At 40.5% G+C, this 13,189-nt stretch overlaps 1 protein-coding gene across 1 annotated transcript in view; it reads left to right on the forward strand.

Moving 5' to 3' along the window:
* Positions 1–9,070, forward strand: part of LOC149067723 (uncharacterized) — a 155,478-nt gene extending 146,408 nt beyond the window's left edge. The window contains exons 28-30 of the mRNA XM_089252114.1: positions 7,330–7,533; positions 8,059–8,160; positions 8,861–9,070. Of these exons, the coding sequence (XP_089108240.1) occupies positions 7,330–7,533; positions 8,059–8,160; positions 8,861–8,941 (387 nt within the window). The 3' untranslated portion in view covers positions 8,942–9,070. The remainder of the gene's footprint in view (positions 1–7,329; positions 7,534–8,058; positions 8,161–8,860) is intronic.
* Positions 9,071–13,189: the final 4,119 nt, after the last annotated feature.

Below are 13,189 nucleotides of genomic sequence, written 5' to 3' on the forward strand. Positions count from 1 at the left end.
TTCTTGAGCTTCCGCTATTTCTGTGTAATTGATAGAACATGGCGTTGTAATTTCCTCAATTCGCGATAGAGCATCCGCAACCGAATTTTCTGATCCCTTAATATGATCAGTCGTATGTCAGTCGTAAATTGGGAAATGTATTCTAACTGTCTGTTTTGCCTCGGTGATAATTTTTCCGATTTTTGGCGAAATGTATATATTAACGATTTGTGATCAGTTAGGATGCTAAATTGTTGAGCTTCCAACATATATCTAAAATAACTTATGCTAGCAAATATAGCAATAATTCTCTATCATAAGCGCTATAATTTTTTTCAGCCGAGGGAAAAACCAGGGGGTTCTAATGTCTTTCCCACTTGATTCAAGGCTCCCCCTATGGCTACATTTGAAGCATCAACGCTCATGACCAATTGAGCTGTTGGAGATGGGTGTACTAAAAGTACAGCTTCGGCTAATTGATGTTTACAGTCCTCGAAAGCTGTAGAAGCCTCGTCGGACCAATCCATTTTGTGATTAGAATTTTTAGTTGAGCCCTTTAAAATTCTGTCAAGACATTTTGTTTTTCCGCTGCTCGTGGCAGGAACCTTCTGTAGAAATTTACCAGTCCTAAGAACCGCCTCAATCCTTTCAAATTGCTAGGTTTATGGTATTCTAAAATGGCCTGAACCTTTTCAGGCAAGGGCTTGATGCCCTTTTCATTTATTACATGACCCAAGAATGTCAATTCTTTAAGGCCTAACTCGCATTAAGAGGCATTAAGTTTGATACCATATTCGTTTAAGCGATTGAATAGCAACTCCGAGTGACGAAGGTGTCCGTCAGCGTCCTTAGGAAAAACTAGAATGTCATCAATATAAACAAAGCAAAAAATCTAGGTCTCTTAAAACCTCATCCATGAATCTTTGGAACGTCTGAGCTGCATTGCAGAGTCCAAAATTTAGGAATGGGAACTCGTACAGCCCAAATGGTGTGATAACTGCAGTTTTAGAAATATCTTCTTCACGTACTGGAATTGCGTGGTAAGCTCGAGAAATATCTAGTTTAGAAAATATTTTCTTGTCATAAAGCGCGTGAGAAAAATCTTGTAAGTGGGGTATAGGGTACCTGTCAGGGACTGTCTGAGCATTTAGCTTCCTATTGTAGTGCGTTCTTATCTGTATAGATGGCGCGCCCTCCTCACGCTCCTGGTGATTGTAAAAAAAAAGAAAAATGCCAGTTGGAATTATACCACCGATTTGTATACACGTGTCATCCTCCTCGTTATGTTTCTTTCGTATATTAAATCGTTAAGTTTTCATTACGTTTTATGTCGTCACTACAAGCATAGGATCACTGGTGACCTATAGGACGCATCTGATTTTGGACATTGAAGTTAATTTCTCCATCGTTTAAATTTCGTTTTCGCGCCTTGCGCTTTCCGTTCGTACGCTCTTCAAAGATGAAACTTGTCTAATCTCCTAGTCTTTTGGATATACTATATATATTTTTTTTTCAAGCCAAGTCTACTCGTTTCTACCCAATATAGAGACGTTCCTGGAAATTCAAGGTGAGGAATAAACTTTCTACTCTCGATTTGCCGGTCTCCATACTTGCATTTGTCATGGCTCAACCTATTGCATCAGCTGAAGTTTCACGTGTTGCCTTTCGAGCCCCTCCGTTCTGGGAAGCAAATCCAGAGATTTGGTTTCTTCAAATTGAGTCACAATTCAAAACGGCAGGCATAACCGCCGATGAAACTAAATTTCACGCCGTTGTAGGAGCTCTTGATTGCAAAGTTTTGAACTATGTTTCTAATATCGTTCGCAATCCTCCCCAACAGCACATGTACGAGACTCTCAAAACTCGCGTGCTGGAGCAGTTTCAACAATCAGAATCTTCCAAATTGCGAATGTTACTCCAGGAGCTTCAACTAGGCGACAAACGCCCGTCCCAGCTTTTGCACGAAATGCAAACGTTAGCTGAGGGTAAAATGGAAAGTGACATTTTGAGAAATCTCTGGATGCAGAGATTACCTTTGCACTCCCAACAAATATTACAAGCTTCTAGTGAACCGTTAATTATGTTAGCGAAAATAGCCGACAAAATATGTGAGGTTTCTAATGTGTCATCTAATACTTCAGCTGTGTCTCACACTTCAGAGTTTGATGATTTGAAAAACGAAATTGCTTCGCTACGGCAATCATTTGAAAGGCTTTCGCGATCTCCTAGACCATCTCGCGGTTATCGCAAACGATCTCAATCTCGTAGCCGAAATAAATTCGGCGATGCTTTGAAAAACGGAAGGCTTTGCTGGTACCATGAGCAGTTTGGAGAAAAAGCTCATAAATGTATTCCTCCATGTCAGTTTCAGGAAAACTAGTGGGCTCGTCTGTTTCGGCGACAGCTGACGAAAGCCTTCTCCATAGTCGCCTATTTGTCATCGACGTTAATACGGGTTTCCGATTTCTAATTGACACTGGCGCATCAATCAGTTGTTTTCCGAAACGCCTGACTAACTTGACAAAACCTCACAAACTCTCACTGTATGCTGCAAATGGATCCGAAATCCAAACGTTTGGCAACAAAAATCTAGTTCTGAATCTTGGACTAAGGAGGGACTTTCCTTTCGTTTTCACTGTGGCAGATGTTTCACATCCCATTATTGGAGCCGACTTTTTGGAAAGATTTGGTTTGCTTATAGATGTTAAAAATTCTCGTTTGATCGATAACGAAACATCGCTATCAGTGAATGGTTTAGAATCCCAAAACGGCTCTTTTGGTTTAACGCCGATCTCTGGTGATTCTCCATACCACCGCATATTAGCCAAATTTCCTCAGCTTACCAGCTCAGTTCTAAATGCAGTTCCAAAGAAACACTCTGTCATGCACTTCATCGAAACTACGGGACCACCGGTTTTCGCAAAAGCTAGAAGATTGTCTTCTGAAAAACTTGCAGCTGTTAAAAAACAATTCAATGAACTGTTGCAACAAGGTATAATTCGGCCCTCAAAAAGCCCTTGGTCGAGTCCCATCCATCTTGTACCCAAAAAAAGCAACGAATGGAGAATTTGTGGGGACTTCCGCGGACTCAATGCAATAACCATCCCAGATAGATACCCGCTTCCAAATATACAGGATTTTTCCATCAACTTGAGTGGTAAAAAGATTTTTTCAAAAATCGATTTAATAAAAGCATATCACCAAATACCAATCAATCCTAAAGCCATTCCCAAAACCGCCATAATTACGCCCATTGGGCTATACGAATATGTTTATATGTGCTTCGGCCTGAAAAATGCAGCTCAAACGTTTCAGCGTTTTATTGACGAAGCATTTCGTGACTTAGATTGTTGTTACGCATATCTCGATGATTTGTTAATCGCTTCCATTGACGAAAAATCTCATGAAGCTGACTTAAAACGTGTTTTTCAAAGACTAAATGACTATGGTATCGTGATCAATCCATCTAAATGTGTATTCGGTCAACGTCAAATTAATTTTCTGGGTTTTCTTGTTTCTCCCGATGGGATTGCACCTTTACCAGATCGAGTACAAACATTGCTCGATTATCCATTGCCATCAACAGTGACTGAATTGAAGCGTTTTTTGGCAATTGTAAATTTCTATCACAGATTCCTTAAAGATGCCGCCAGGGTGCAAGCTCCTTTGCATGAATTAGCAAAAAGCAAGATAAAAAAAGATAAAACTGAAATAGTTTGGTCTGAGGAGGCCAAGTCCGCTTTTTTGTCATGCAAGCAATCAATTGCCAACGCTGCACTTCTCGCCCATCCTGTTCCGAATGCAAAATTGTTTTTGACTGCTGATGCTTCCGACACTTCATTGGGTGCAGTCCTTCAACAGCAAATAGGAAACAAAACCCAACCATTGTCATTTTTTTCACGCAAGCTCAGTTCGACTGAAAAAAAGTACAGTACATATGACAGAGAGCTCTTAGCAATATATTCGGCTGTTAAGCATTTCAAGCACATTTTGGAGGGACGCAACTTCATAATTTTCAGTGATCATCGTCCTCTCACGTATGCCTTCAAACAACGTAACGATAAATGTTCTCCCCGGCAACTTAGACATCTTGAATATATTAGTCAGTTTTCGACAGATTTACGATATTTGCCTGGGGATAGTAATGTCATAGCTGATGCTTTCTCAAGAATTTGTGAAATCCACACTCCTTGTACAATCGATTATGCAGAATTGGCACGGGCGCAGGCAGATGATGATGAATTGCATACCTTGCTTCAAAGTGAAACTGGGCTTCAGCTAAAACGCTTCGATATCTCCGGTGTTAATATCTACTGCGATGTGTCTACTGACGATATACGCCCGTATGTACCCGTTTCAATGCGACGTCTAGCGTTCGACTCTGTGCATAATCTGTCCCATCCTGGGATAAAAGCCACTCTAGGTATGGTACGCAAACGATTTATTTGGAAATCGATTGCGAGAGACTGCAAAGATTGGTGTCGTACTTGCATCGCTTGCCAGAAGTCGAAGGTTATCAAACATACCAAGTCTCCTTTAGGCTCTTTCCAGGTTCCTGATTCTCGTTTTGCACACGTTCATCTGGACATTGTCGGACCCTTGCCTCCCTCTAAAGGATACACGTATCTCTTGACGTGCGTTGATCGGTACACACGGTGGCCCGAAGCGGTACCAATGTCTAACCAAACCGCTGAAACTACAGCTGAGACATTCTTTTCTACCTGGGTGTGTCGGTTTGGCGTTCCTGAAAAGTTGACCACAGATCAAGGTCGTCAGTTTGAGAGTGATCTATTTCGCTCTCTTGCACGGCTGTGCGGCATCGAAAAATCCCGCACCACTGCCTACAATCCAAAGTGTAACGGCCAGGTTGAGAGATTCCACCGCGATCTCAAAGCCTCTCTGATGTGTGTCCTCAAAGGTAACGAGCACTGGACAGAGGTTCTACCTACAGTCCTGTTGGGGTTACGTTCCAGCATCAAAGAAGACCTCCAAGTATCAACCGCTGAGTTGGTATACGGCACAGCCCTACGCCTTCCTGGTGAACTCTTCCGGCACTCGGATGAGCGAGACGTCCTACCTCGATATGACTTCTTGCAGAGACTGAGAGACCATTTCTCCCGTGTGAGACCAGTACCAACCTCTCATCACAATTCGTCTAAGCCCTTCGTCTCGACAGACTTGCTAACTTCTCCATCAGTATTCGTCCGACAAGACTGTGTACGCAAACCTCTACAACAACCATACACCGGACCATTTGAAGTTATTTCAAGAACTGATAAGTATTTTATGTTGAACATTAATGGCAATCATAAAAATGTATCCATAGATCGCCTTAAGCCATGTTTTATGTTAAATAATAATTTATGTGACACGTTCAAAAATCAGTACATTTCCAGGTCTGGCCGAAGAGTGCGATTTCGTATTGACCCTTCGAAATTAGCTATATGATTCGTAATTATGTATGGTATATATATATATATTGCAATTTTTTTATTATTTGTATGATTATTATTCAAATTGTCTTCTCTTAAATGTTTCGTCTTCGACTGGAGGGGGAGTGCTGTAGTGCGTTCTTATCTGTATAGATGGCGCGCCCTCCTCACGCTCCTGGTGATTGTAAAAAAAAAGAAAAATGCCAGTTGGAATTATACCACCGATTTGTATACACGTGTCATCCTCCTCGTTATGTTTCTTTCGTATATTAAATCGTTAAGTTTTCATTACGTTTTATGTCGTCACTACAAGCATCGGATCACTATAATCTCTCACCGGACGTATACCACCAGCTGGCTTATCCACGACGTGTAAGGGTGATGCCCAGAGGCTCTTTGATGGTCTACAAATGCCTATTTGTAACATGTATTCAAATTCTTTTTTGACTAAATCAGATGTTTTAAGATGCTGTCGTCTGACTTTACAATGAACAGGTGGTCCTGTCTTTTGGATATGATGCTACGTAGTATGTTTAAGTTCCTTAAAATTGATTGTCGGATTTGTGATATCTTGATATTTTCTCAGGAGGTCGTGATATGGAGAAAATCCGTCTATTGTTTTCACCGCGGCTTGAGAGCAAGGCTTGGTATCACCTCCAATGCTGAGATTAGGAGTAGAATCTATGAGCCGTTTCCTTTTTAGGTCGAAGTGTTGTAGGAAATCAGCGCCTATTATGGGTACAGATACCTCAGCAATCACAAAGTTCCATTTGAATGATCTACGCAAGCCCAAGGAAAGGTGTAAAAGGGTTGTGCTATATGTTTTTATTTTGGAATAGTTGGCTGCAAAAAAGTATCGGACGGGTGGGTGGCTCCATGAGCACCTTTTCGTGGTGGTATACACGAAACATCACTTCCTGTATCAATCAAGTAACTACAATTTGTTTGTCTGTCGTATACCTTTAACTGATACTGATAATTTATCTTTTGCCAATTCTCGCAGCAAAAATGGTGGTTTTTTTATCCCCTCATTGTAGGTCACTGAGCAATTTTTTTATTTCCCGACTTTCGGAGTCAGCGAACTCGGCTATGAGCCTTTCTTTCAGAGCTTCGTCTTTGTTTGTGTCAGGGGGGTCGATAGAGTAAATCACTCACGTAACTAAAAGTGTGCCTGAATCAACCGACGCAACTAAACTAGCGAATTTTGTTTCGTCTTGTGTGATGCCTGACATAACGAAAACTGATTCGACATGAAAAAACCATAATCTTATATTTTGTTTCCAAAAAGGGGGGGGGGGATTCGTAACGCGACACGACTGACTTGCGGAGGATCAGCGTTATCTACCGACATATTTATGAAAAATATGAATGCGGATGCTCGCGAAAAGAAGAAATATAACACACTAACCTCGTATACGTTCTTGTATCTTTGTATTCGGCAGAGCAGAGTTTCCCGCCTTTTTTAGCTTTCAATCCAGAGAGGAAATAAATGCACAAATTCATGATGACACATTTTCTCGGTTCCGCTAGCGATCGGCATTTTGCTCGGTAGATTTTGAACTTGAATAATCCAAAGTTAAAATTTTGAAGCACACTTGGCTTGTTAGTTCAGCTTGTTTTTAGGTTGCATGAGTTTAAAGTTATAAGGGTCACCACTGACGCATCTTTGATAGTGTACTTTGAAGTTGAAATTTAATACAATTTATTTCGCAGGAATATTAAACATTTTTTAATATAATAACGAGCTGGTTAATGCGACCGACTGGTCTCGAGACAGTTAATAGAGCGAGTGTGAGTGCCCTTATATCTTTTGTCGCTCGCTGGACTAGGCAGGTGCAAGAGTTCGCCACACGTACATTATTGGATAGGTTACGTGTACCGTTGAGTCACCTCAGAAGCTTTGTTTTATTCCTTGCAGAAACTTCGGGACGAGCTTCACACTTTCATCAAGAACAGTTCCCTGGATGGTGTCAGCAGACTCGTCAAAAAGGACTCTACCCTGGTCACGGCCAAGAACGACAAGGCGAGGTGTGCCCTGCACATCGCAGTCCTCTATGAGCATTTGGACGTCATCGAGGCACTCGTGACGGCGAATTCGTCTGCTGTGCACGTCGCCGACAACGTAAGTATTCGTCTCGTTCCAGCATTGTAGTAGGTCTACACATCCTTGAGCAATCGTTTTGGTTGATTGATGATACCATTGGTGTTAAATTATAGTTTCTACCTTGTAGCCATGCTTACATCAAGTGCTTCCCAACAATGGTCCAAAATGATATCTAAACAATGCATATCATGTAATGTCATATAATGTAGGGTGGCCTGAAGTGGAATGACGGTTTTCAAAAAAAGCATATAGTGATATTTTCAGTTATTGTCCATTAATATTTGCTCGGCGCCATCTTCTGGTGAGATTTCGTACTAGCAACTCCCGAAGTAAATTTTGTTGCCTGTCCCACAAACTGCTGCCAGAATATCACCACTTTTTTAACGTTATCTTTAAATATGTCTGATAATCTATTTTGCGCGTCATATTATGTTGGAGGCTCTTGTCAAACTTCCCAGATTTCAGTGTACGAGTTCTTGAAGTTTGTCAGATTGTAATGCTTTTTGTGTATGGAATACCCAGTTATTTTTGTGTTGTTCTCAGCTGGGAAGGACGCCACTTCACTACGCTATGGCGATGCGACGGGTCGAGCAAATTGCAAAGATGCTCGTCCAAGCTGGAGCTGTCAGGACCGTCAGGGACGTGGTGAGTTTTTTTTTCCCTGCATTTCGAGTCCATGATACTTAATGTAAGACGACTTCATATACAGGAGTTCTAACTTAATGCATAAAAAGAACCACGAAGGCAGAAATTACTTAATGCGCCAACTTGGCGACTTCCGCATGTGGCGCGATTGCGGACCGGTTTCCCGTTTGAAAATGTCTCTTCGAAGAGAGCAGGCGGACCCACAACATGATATTTACATAACATGAAAATATAAGCATTTACCATCACTTGAAAATATAGAAGGCAAATGGCTGCACCAGCAAGAACACGAAACACGCGCAACTCTGACGACATAAATACGTTAGCGGGCCACACACACATACATGTAACCAATTCGTTAGAAATTCCGCAGAAGAATGCGTACGAGGTACATGTGTAGGAACGGAAGCTATTAGGCAACTGCTGAAAAGGAAAAGATGTATCATGACTTTGTGCTCGAGTAACGAGCTACTGTTTGAGAACGTTAATTCGAACAGTAATAGAGAGGAGAATCGATTTAGAAATGGTGGAGTGTAAAGTAGTATTGAGAATACGAATGTTAATGTTCTAAGTTTGAATAAAGTTTGTTTTTGAAATCGTTAGAAAAAGCCCGGAATACACTGATTTCAAGCCGCGGCCATTTCCTTGGGAGCCAGCACATGTACGTTAATCAATTTGCTTTTCATCATTTTTCTTACAGAAAATGAGGACGCCGAGTTATTTCTTCATCTACAAAGACGAAATACAAAAACTCTACGAGGAGGAATTGCGACGAGGTTGAAGTTTTCGGACGTCAGGCAACCCCCCAATTGAAGTATTACGTCATAATTCAACCAACCAATCATGGAGCACAAGGAATGTTTGGATTTTTGTGATATTTTCAGGCTTTTAAAGCCACGGTCATTACTTGTACCTGTAAAAATTTCTGTGAATAAAGTTTCTGGTTACATTATCTAAACTTCTTTCACCTTTCTACATCCGGTGACCATACGTCCCGTATTTCCCGGAACATTCCTGCTGGGTGGTTACAAATAAACTATTACTAGTTAGACCGTATGTAAGGCGACTGTATAATGATACCCTTATATAATGGCTATAACCGTATGTGGCGCACATTCTGACGAAACTTGGTATATAGAATATACGCGGACCATGGCGGAAAAGAAAGATTCAATAAAAAAAGTTCAATTTTTAACTACCAGGTGGAAAAGTGGCACCGAATCCAAATAACGTATACACCAAGTTTCACCAATTACACTGACACTATTCCGACCTATAGCCACTTTAAATAGCTTATCAAGATGCCTCACTCCAACCTATATGTAGCATCCATTGTCGTTGACGTATTGCATTGAAACTTGGAATATACGTTATTTGAACCATGGAGGAAAAAGATAACTGCGATAAAACACTCCACTTTTTCACCTGGTGGTCAAAAATTGAACTATTTTTTATTGAATCTTCCTTCCCCCCCCCCCCCCCAGTCCATACTATACAGGGTGAACATGACCTGTTCTGCCAAACGAAAAAGAGTAATAGAGACGAGCCCAGCCCAAGAGGAACATGAAACACTCTACCAACCCTGTACTAGATCGAACCGTTTGAGACATGGCGGATATCGATTAGGGGCCATTCAAGTATTACGTAAGCAGATTTTCAGCCATTTTTGACCCCCCCCCCCCCCCCCGTGAGCGAAATTCCGTCAGCAGCTTAGAATATTTCATATCTTCAAAAAGGGGTGGTTGATGACGTAAGCAACCTTCAAACCCCCCTCCCCACGATGCTGACGAAATACTTGAATGACCCCTTATGGAATAATGGATGGTCCATATACCCTATGTACCCAGTTTCATCGAAATACCTCCATCGTAATGGGCGCTACATATGTCTGAGTACCGCAGTAGCACAATGATATCGTTAGGATATCGTATCGATACCAGTCCGGCGTCGGAGAGATAGGAAATTTTTACGTGTCCCATATCGAACGCCATAGTAAAAATGTATCCGCTCAATAAACGCCGAAATATCTTTTTTCCTCTAAAATAACTTTACTCTAATTTTTACAGCATTTTGTTTCGAAGGAGAATATCTTGTTTGATAATTAATCTCTTTTGAAATAGTCCAAATTTCTCTATGTCAAACTACGTAGACAAATGCATGACATTTCTACGTCGAACTATATCTGTAATGACGTCGAACTGTATCGAAATTTCTACATCGTTCTGTATCGGTGTGCTACTGGGGGTAGTGTCAGTTTATTTGCAATTACCCTGTACTTTTTCTACAGTACGCTTTCACAATTACACAAAAATCAATCAAATAATGAGTCGATAGTTTTTGGAACAGTTCATAAATGTATTTTCATTTTTTGGTTTCCAGAGCACTAGACACACATCACAAGGTTAACACATGCTTTTTTTTTTTGCTTAGTCACAAGAAAATGCGCACATTACAAGTAACAAGATGATGGCCGTGTTTTTCAAATTAACGAAATAATAATAATAATGGTAACAATTAGCACCGAAAACGCTCCTTTGATTCTCACAACCGAGATTGTGTGTTTGGGGGAAACACTAATTATTTTCCTCTCGATTTCGGGATACACATTTGATGTTCAAAATACAATCTATGTACATGGAAAAAAAACTTGACACTCTCAGCATGAACATTGAAAGTATAATTATACAACAAGGGGGGGGGGGGAATCTAACAAAGAAATGCTGTCTTATTCTTATGTAAGCGTAACCTTCGTCCTTGGAAAGGAAAAACACTCTAGTCCTCGTTTCAGCAAAAAATGTGAAAAATCAAACAAGAACATAACGCACAGTATTTACAATGTCTTTCTCGATTTATCTTTCATTTATAATTCAATAATATATATATATTTTTGATTAGAATGCTTCACGAATAAAGCCAAGCTCAAGACTAATCGAGTCACGAATCACATCACGACACTAAAATTTGCACAAGATTTTGAAACGGGACAGTAAGCAGACAAAAGAGAAAGCATAGTTTTTCCATGCAAAATCCCTACATTCATGTTGCTCTCAGCGCAGGCCGTGTGAACGTGAATTGTTATGACACTGTGATTTTACCTGAAAATAAACAATTCATAATCATGATAAGTTAGACTTTCTTTTCAAATATTAGACAGGTTCTTAGCTGGCAGCACCCTCAATGAATAGCAAACACGTTACAAGCAAAGAACATGCATAATTGAATGTAGGGATTATTCCCATGAAATTACGAACATTAATGTGGCCAAACCAACTGATATTTACACACAAACAACAACAGACACGTTCAACAAATTCAAAATATGGCATCACATTTCACAACAACACACGTGACTATAAGCGTTTAAAAAACAACAAAAAAGAAAAGGTAAAGCGAGCAACATGTTTTTACAAGCTCTACTATGTATTTTTACATTCACATGCCATCGGAACGATGTACTTCCTTTTTTTTAAAAAAATACCTCTCCAATAACAACAACCCTCTACATGTATTTAAAATGACTTCATTCTTCATATTATATTCTCTGTGATCAACAAAATTTTGATTAGAAATCCACAAGTGATAATGGGAAAAACAAACGCAACTTCACAGGAAAACCACACGCATTTCCTTTCCGTCTTAAAATACATTCGAGAGCAGAACAATAACAGGAAATGGCCATTTTATATTGTATATACCAGTGTTTCTTCACCTTTTTTGGCAGTTGCCCCCCCCCCCCGGACCTTACTTTCGTCTCACCCCTTCCCCATCTTACTGAATCAATCTTTTCAAAATAAATTTGTGGTTTACGAAACTTCTATAAATAAGGCAAGCCTCAGCACACACCCCTCAGCTAAAGTTCAGAGAGCTTCCTTTTATCATATTTCTACGTAAGACCATTTCAAGGTCTCCACCACGCCCGAATGAGCCCATATGTTAAGATGGCCCTGTTGCGTTGGCAGTTGTGCTGGAATTCTGAAAGTAGCCATACCTTTTCCTTGTTATAGGCATCTTTTTCTCAGCCACCTCGTTGGGCATTGTTGCCTGTAGTGGCATTGCATTTGTATTTCTTCACATCTGAATTTTTTCCTACCACTCTCTGCAGCCTCTTAACTACCTGTCAGGACTCCCCTTCCCCTTGATTTTCACCCGTGACCCTATTAGAGTATCCTAAGACCACAAGGGAGCCATATGGTGCCAGATCGAGAACCACTGGTCTGGCACATTCACCTGGATTGCAAAGGACCAGAGATTGATTCTCGGCAGAGAGACCCCTTGAATTATCTTTCCAAAAATTTATCTCTGCTCATTTCCAGTTATCTAGACTTGATACGAGTATCAGAGAGTGACATCTTTCTCTCTATGTAAGCTGTTACATCCAGTAAAGTACAGGACCGAAAACAACTCTGCCAGGAGACCCAGGATGTTGGTAGATCCCTACAACAGCAGAAGCATCAGCAGTGAAGTATTTCGAACCTCTGGGAGCCTGTCTTGAGTTTCATATAGGAAATTTTCATTCATTAATCAACTCTGGGGTTGATTGAGCACTCACAGCACCCCTGGCTCTGATGTCACTATTTCTGACTACAGCATTTAATTTGAAAAAATGTATTTTTTCCAATGAGCGGGAGTTAAGATTTGGAAACTAACCCAAGAGGAATTCCCCCCAGTCAGCATGATAATGGTTATATTTTTTCTCAGAGGGCAGTACCAATTGTGTGTTGAAATGTGATAGAAATTTCATTCTCTCCCCCCCCCCCCCCTGCCTCTTTTTCATTGGTTCCTTCCAAGAATGTAATCGTGTCATAATTATGATATGGATTACATTCGAAAGACGCATCTGTCTTTTGAATTTCACTGGTCTCAATTTGATTGTGATAAAATTTATAATAAATTGCACATATCCATAGCTAAGAAAATCTCTGGGAGTTTTAGGTCTCTCTGAATGAGACTATTTCAGACGAGCATGCTACCGCAAAAAAACGCGTCCATCAAAATCATCACATGGCTGTTTTATAAAATCAGTTTTGCT

Source organism: Pholcus phalangioides, unplaced genomic scaffold (assembly GCF_987345545.1).
Source record: "Pholcus phalangioides strain wild (caught in Gottingen) unplaced genomic scaffold, Ppha-v1.0 ptg000028l_1, whole genome shotgun sequence".
NCBI classification, from domain to species: Eukaryota; Metazoa; Arthropoda; class Arachnida; order Araneae; family Pholcidae; genus Pholcus; species Pholcus phalangioides.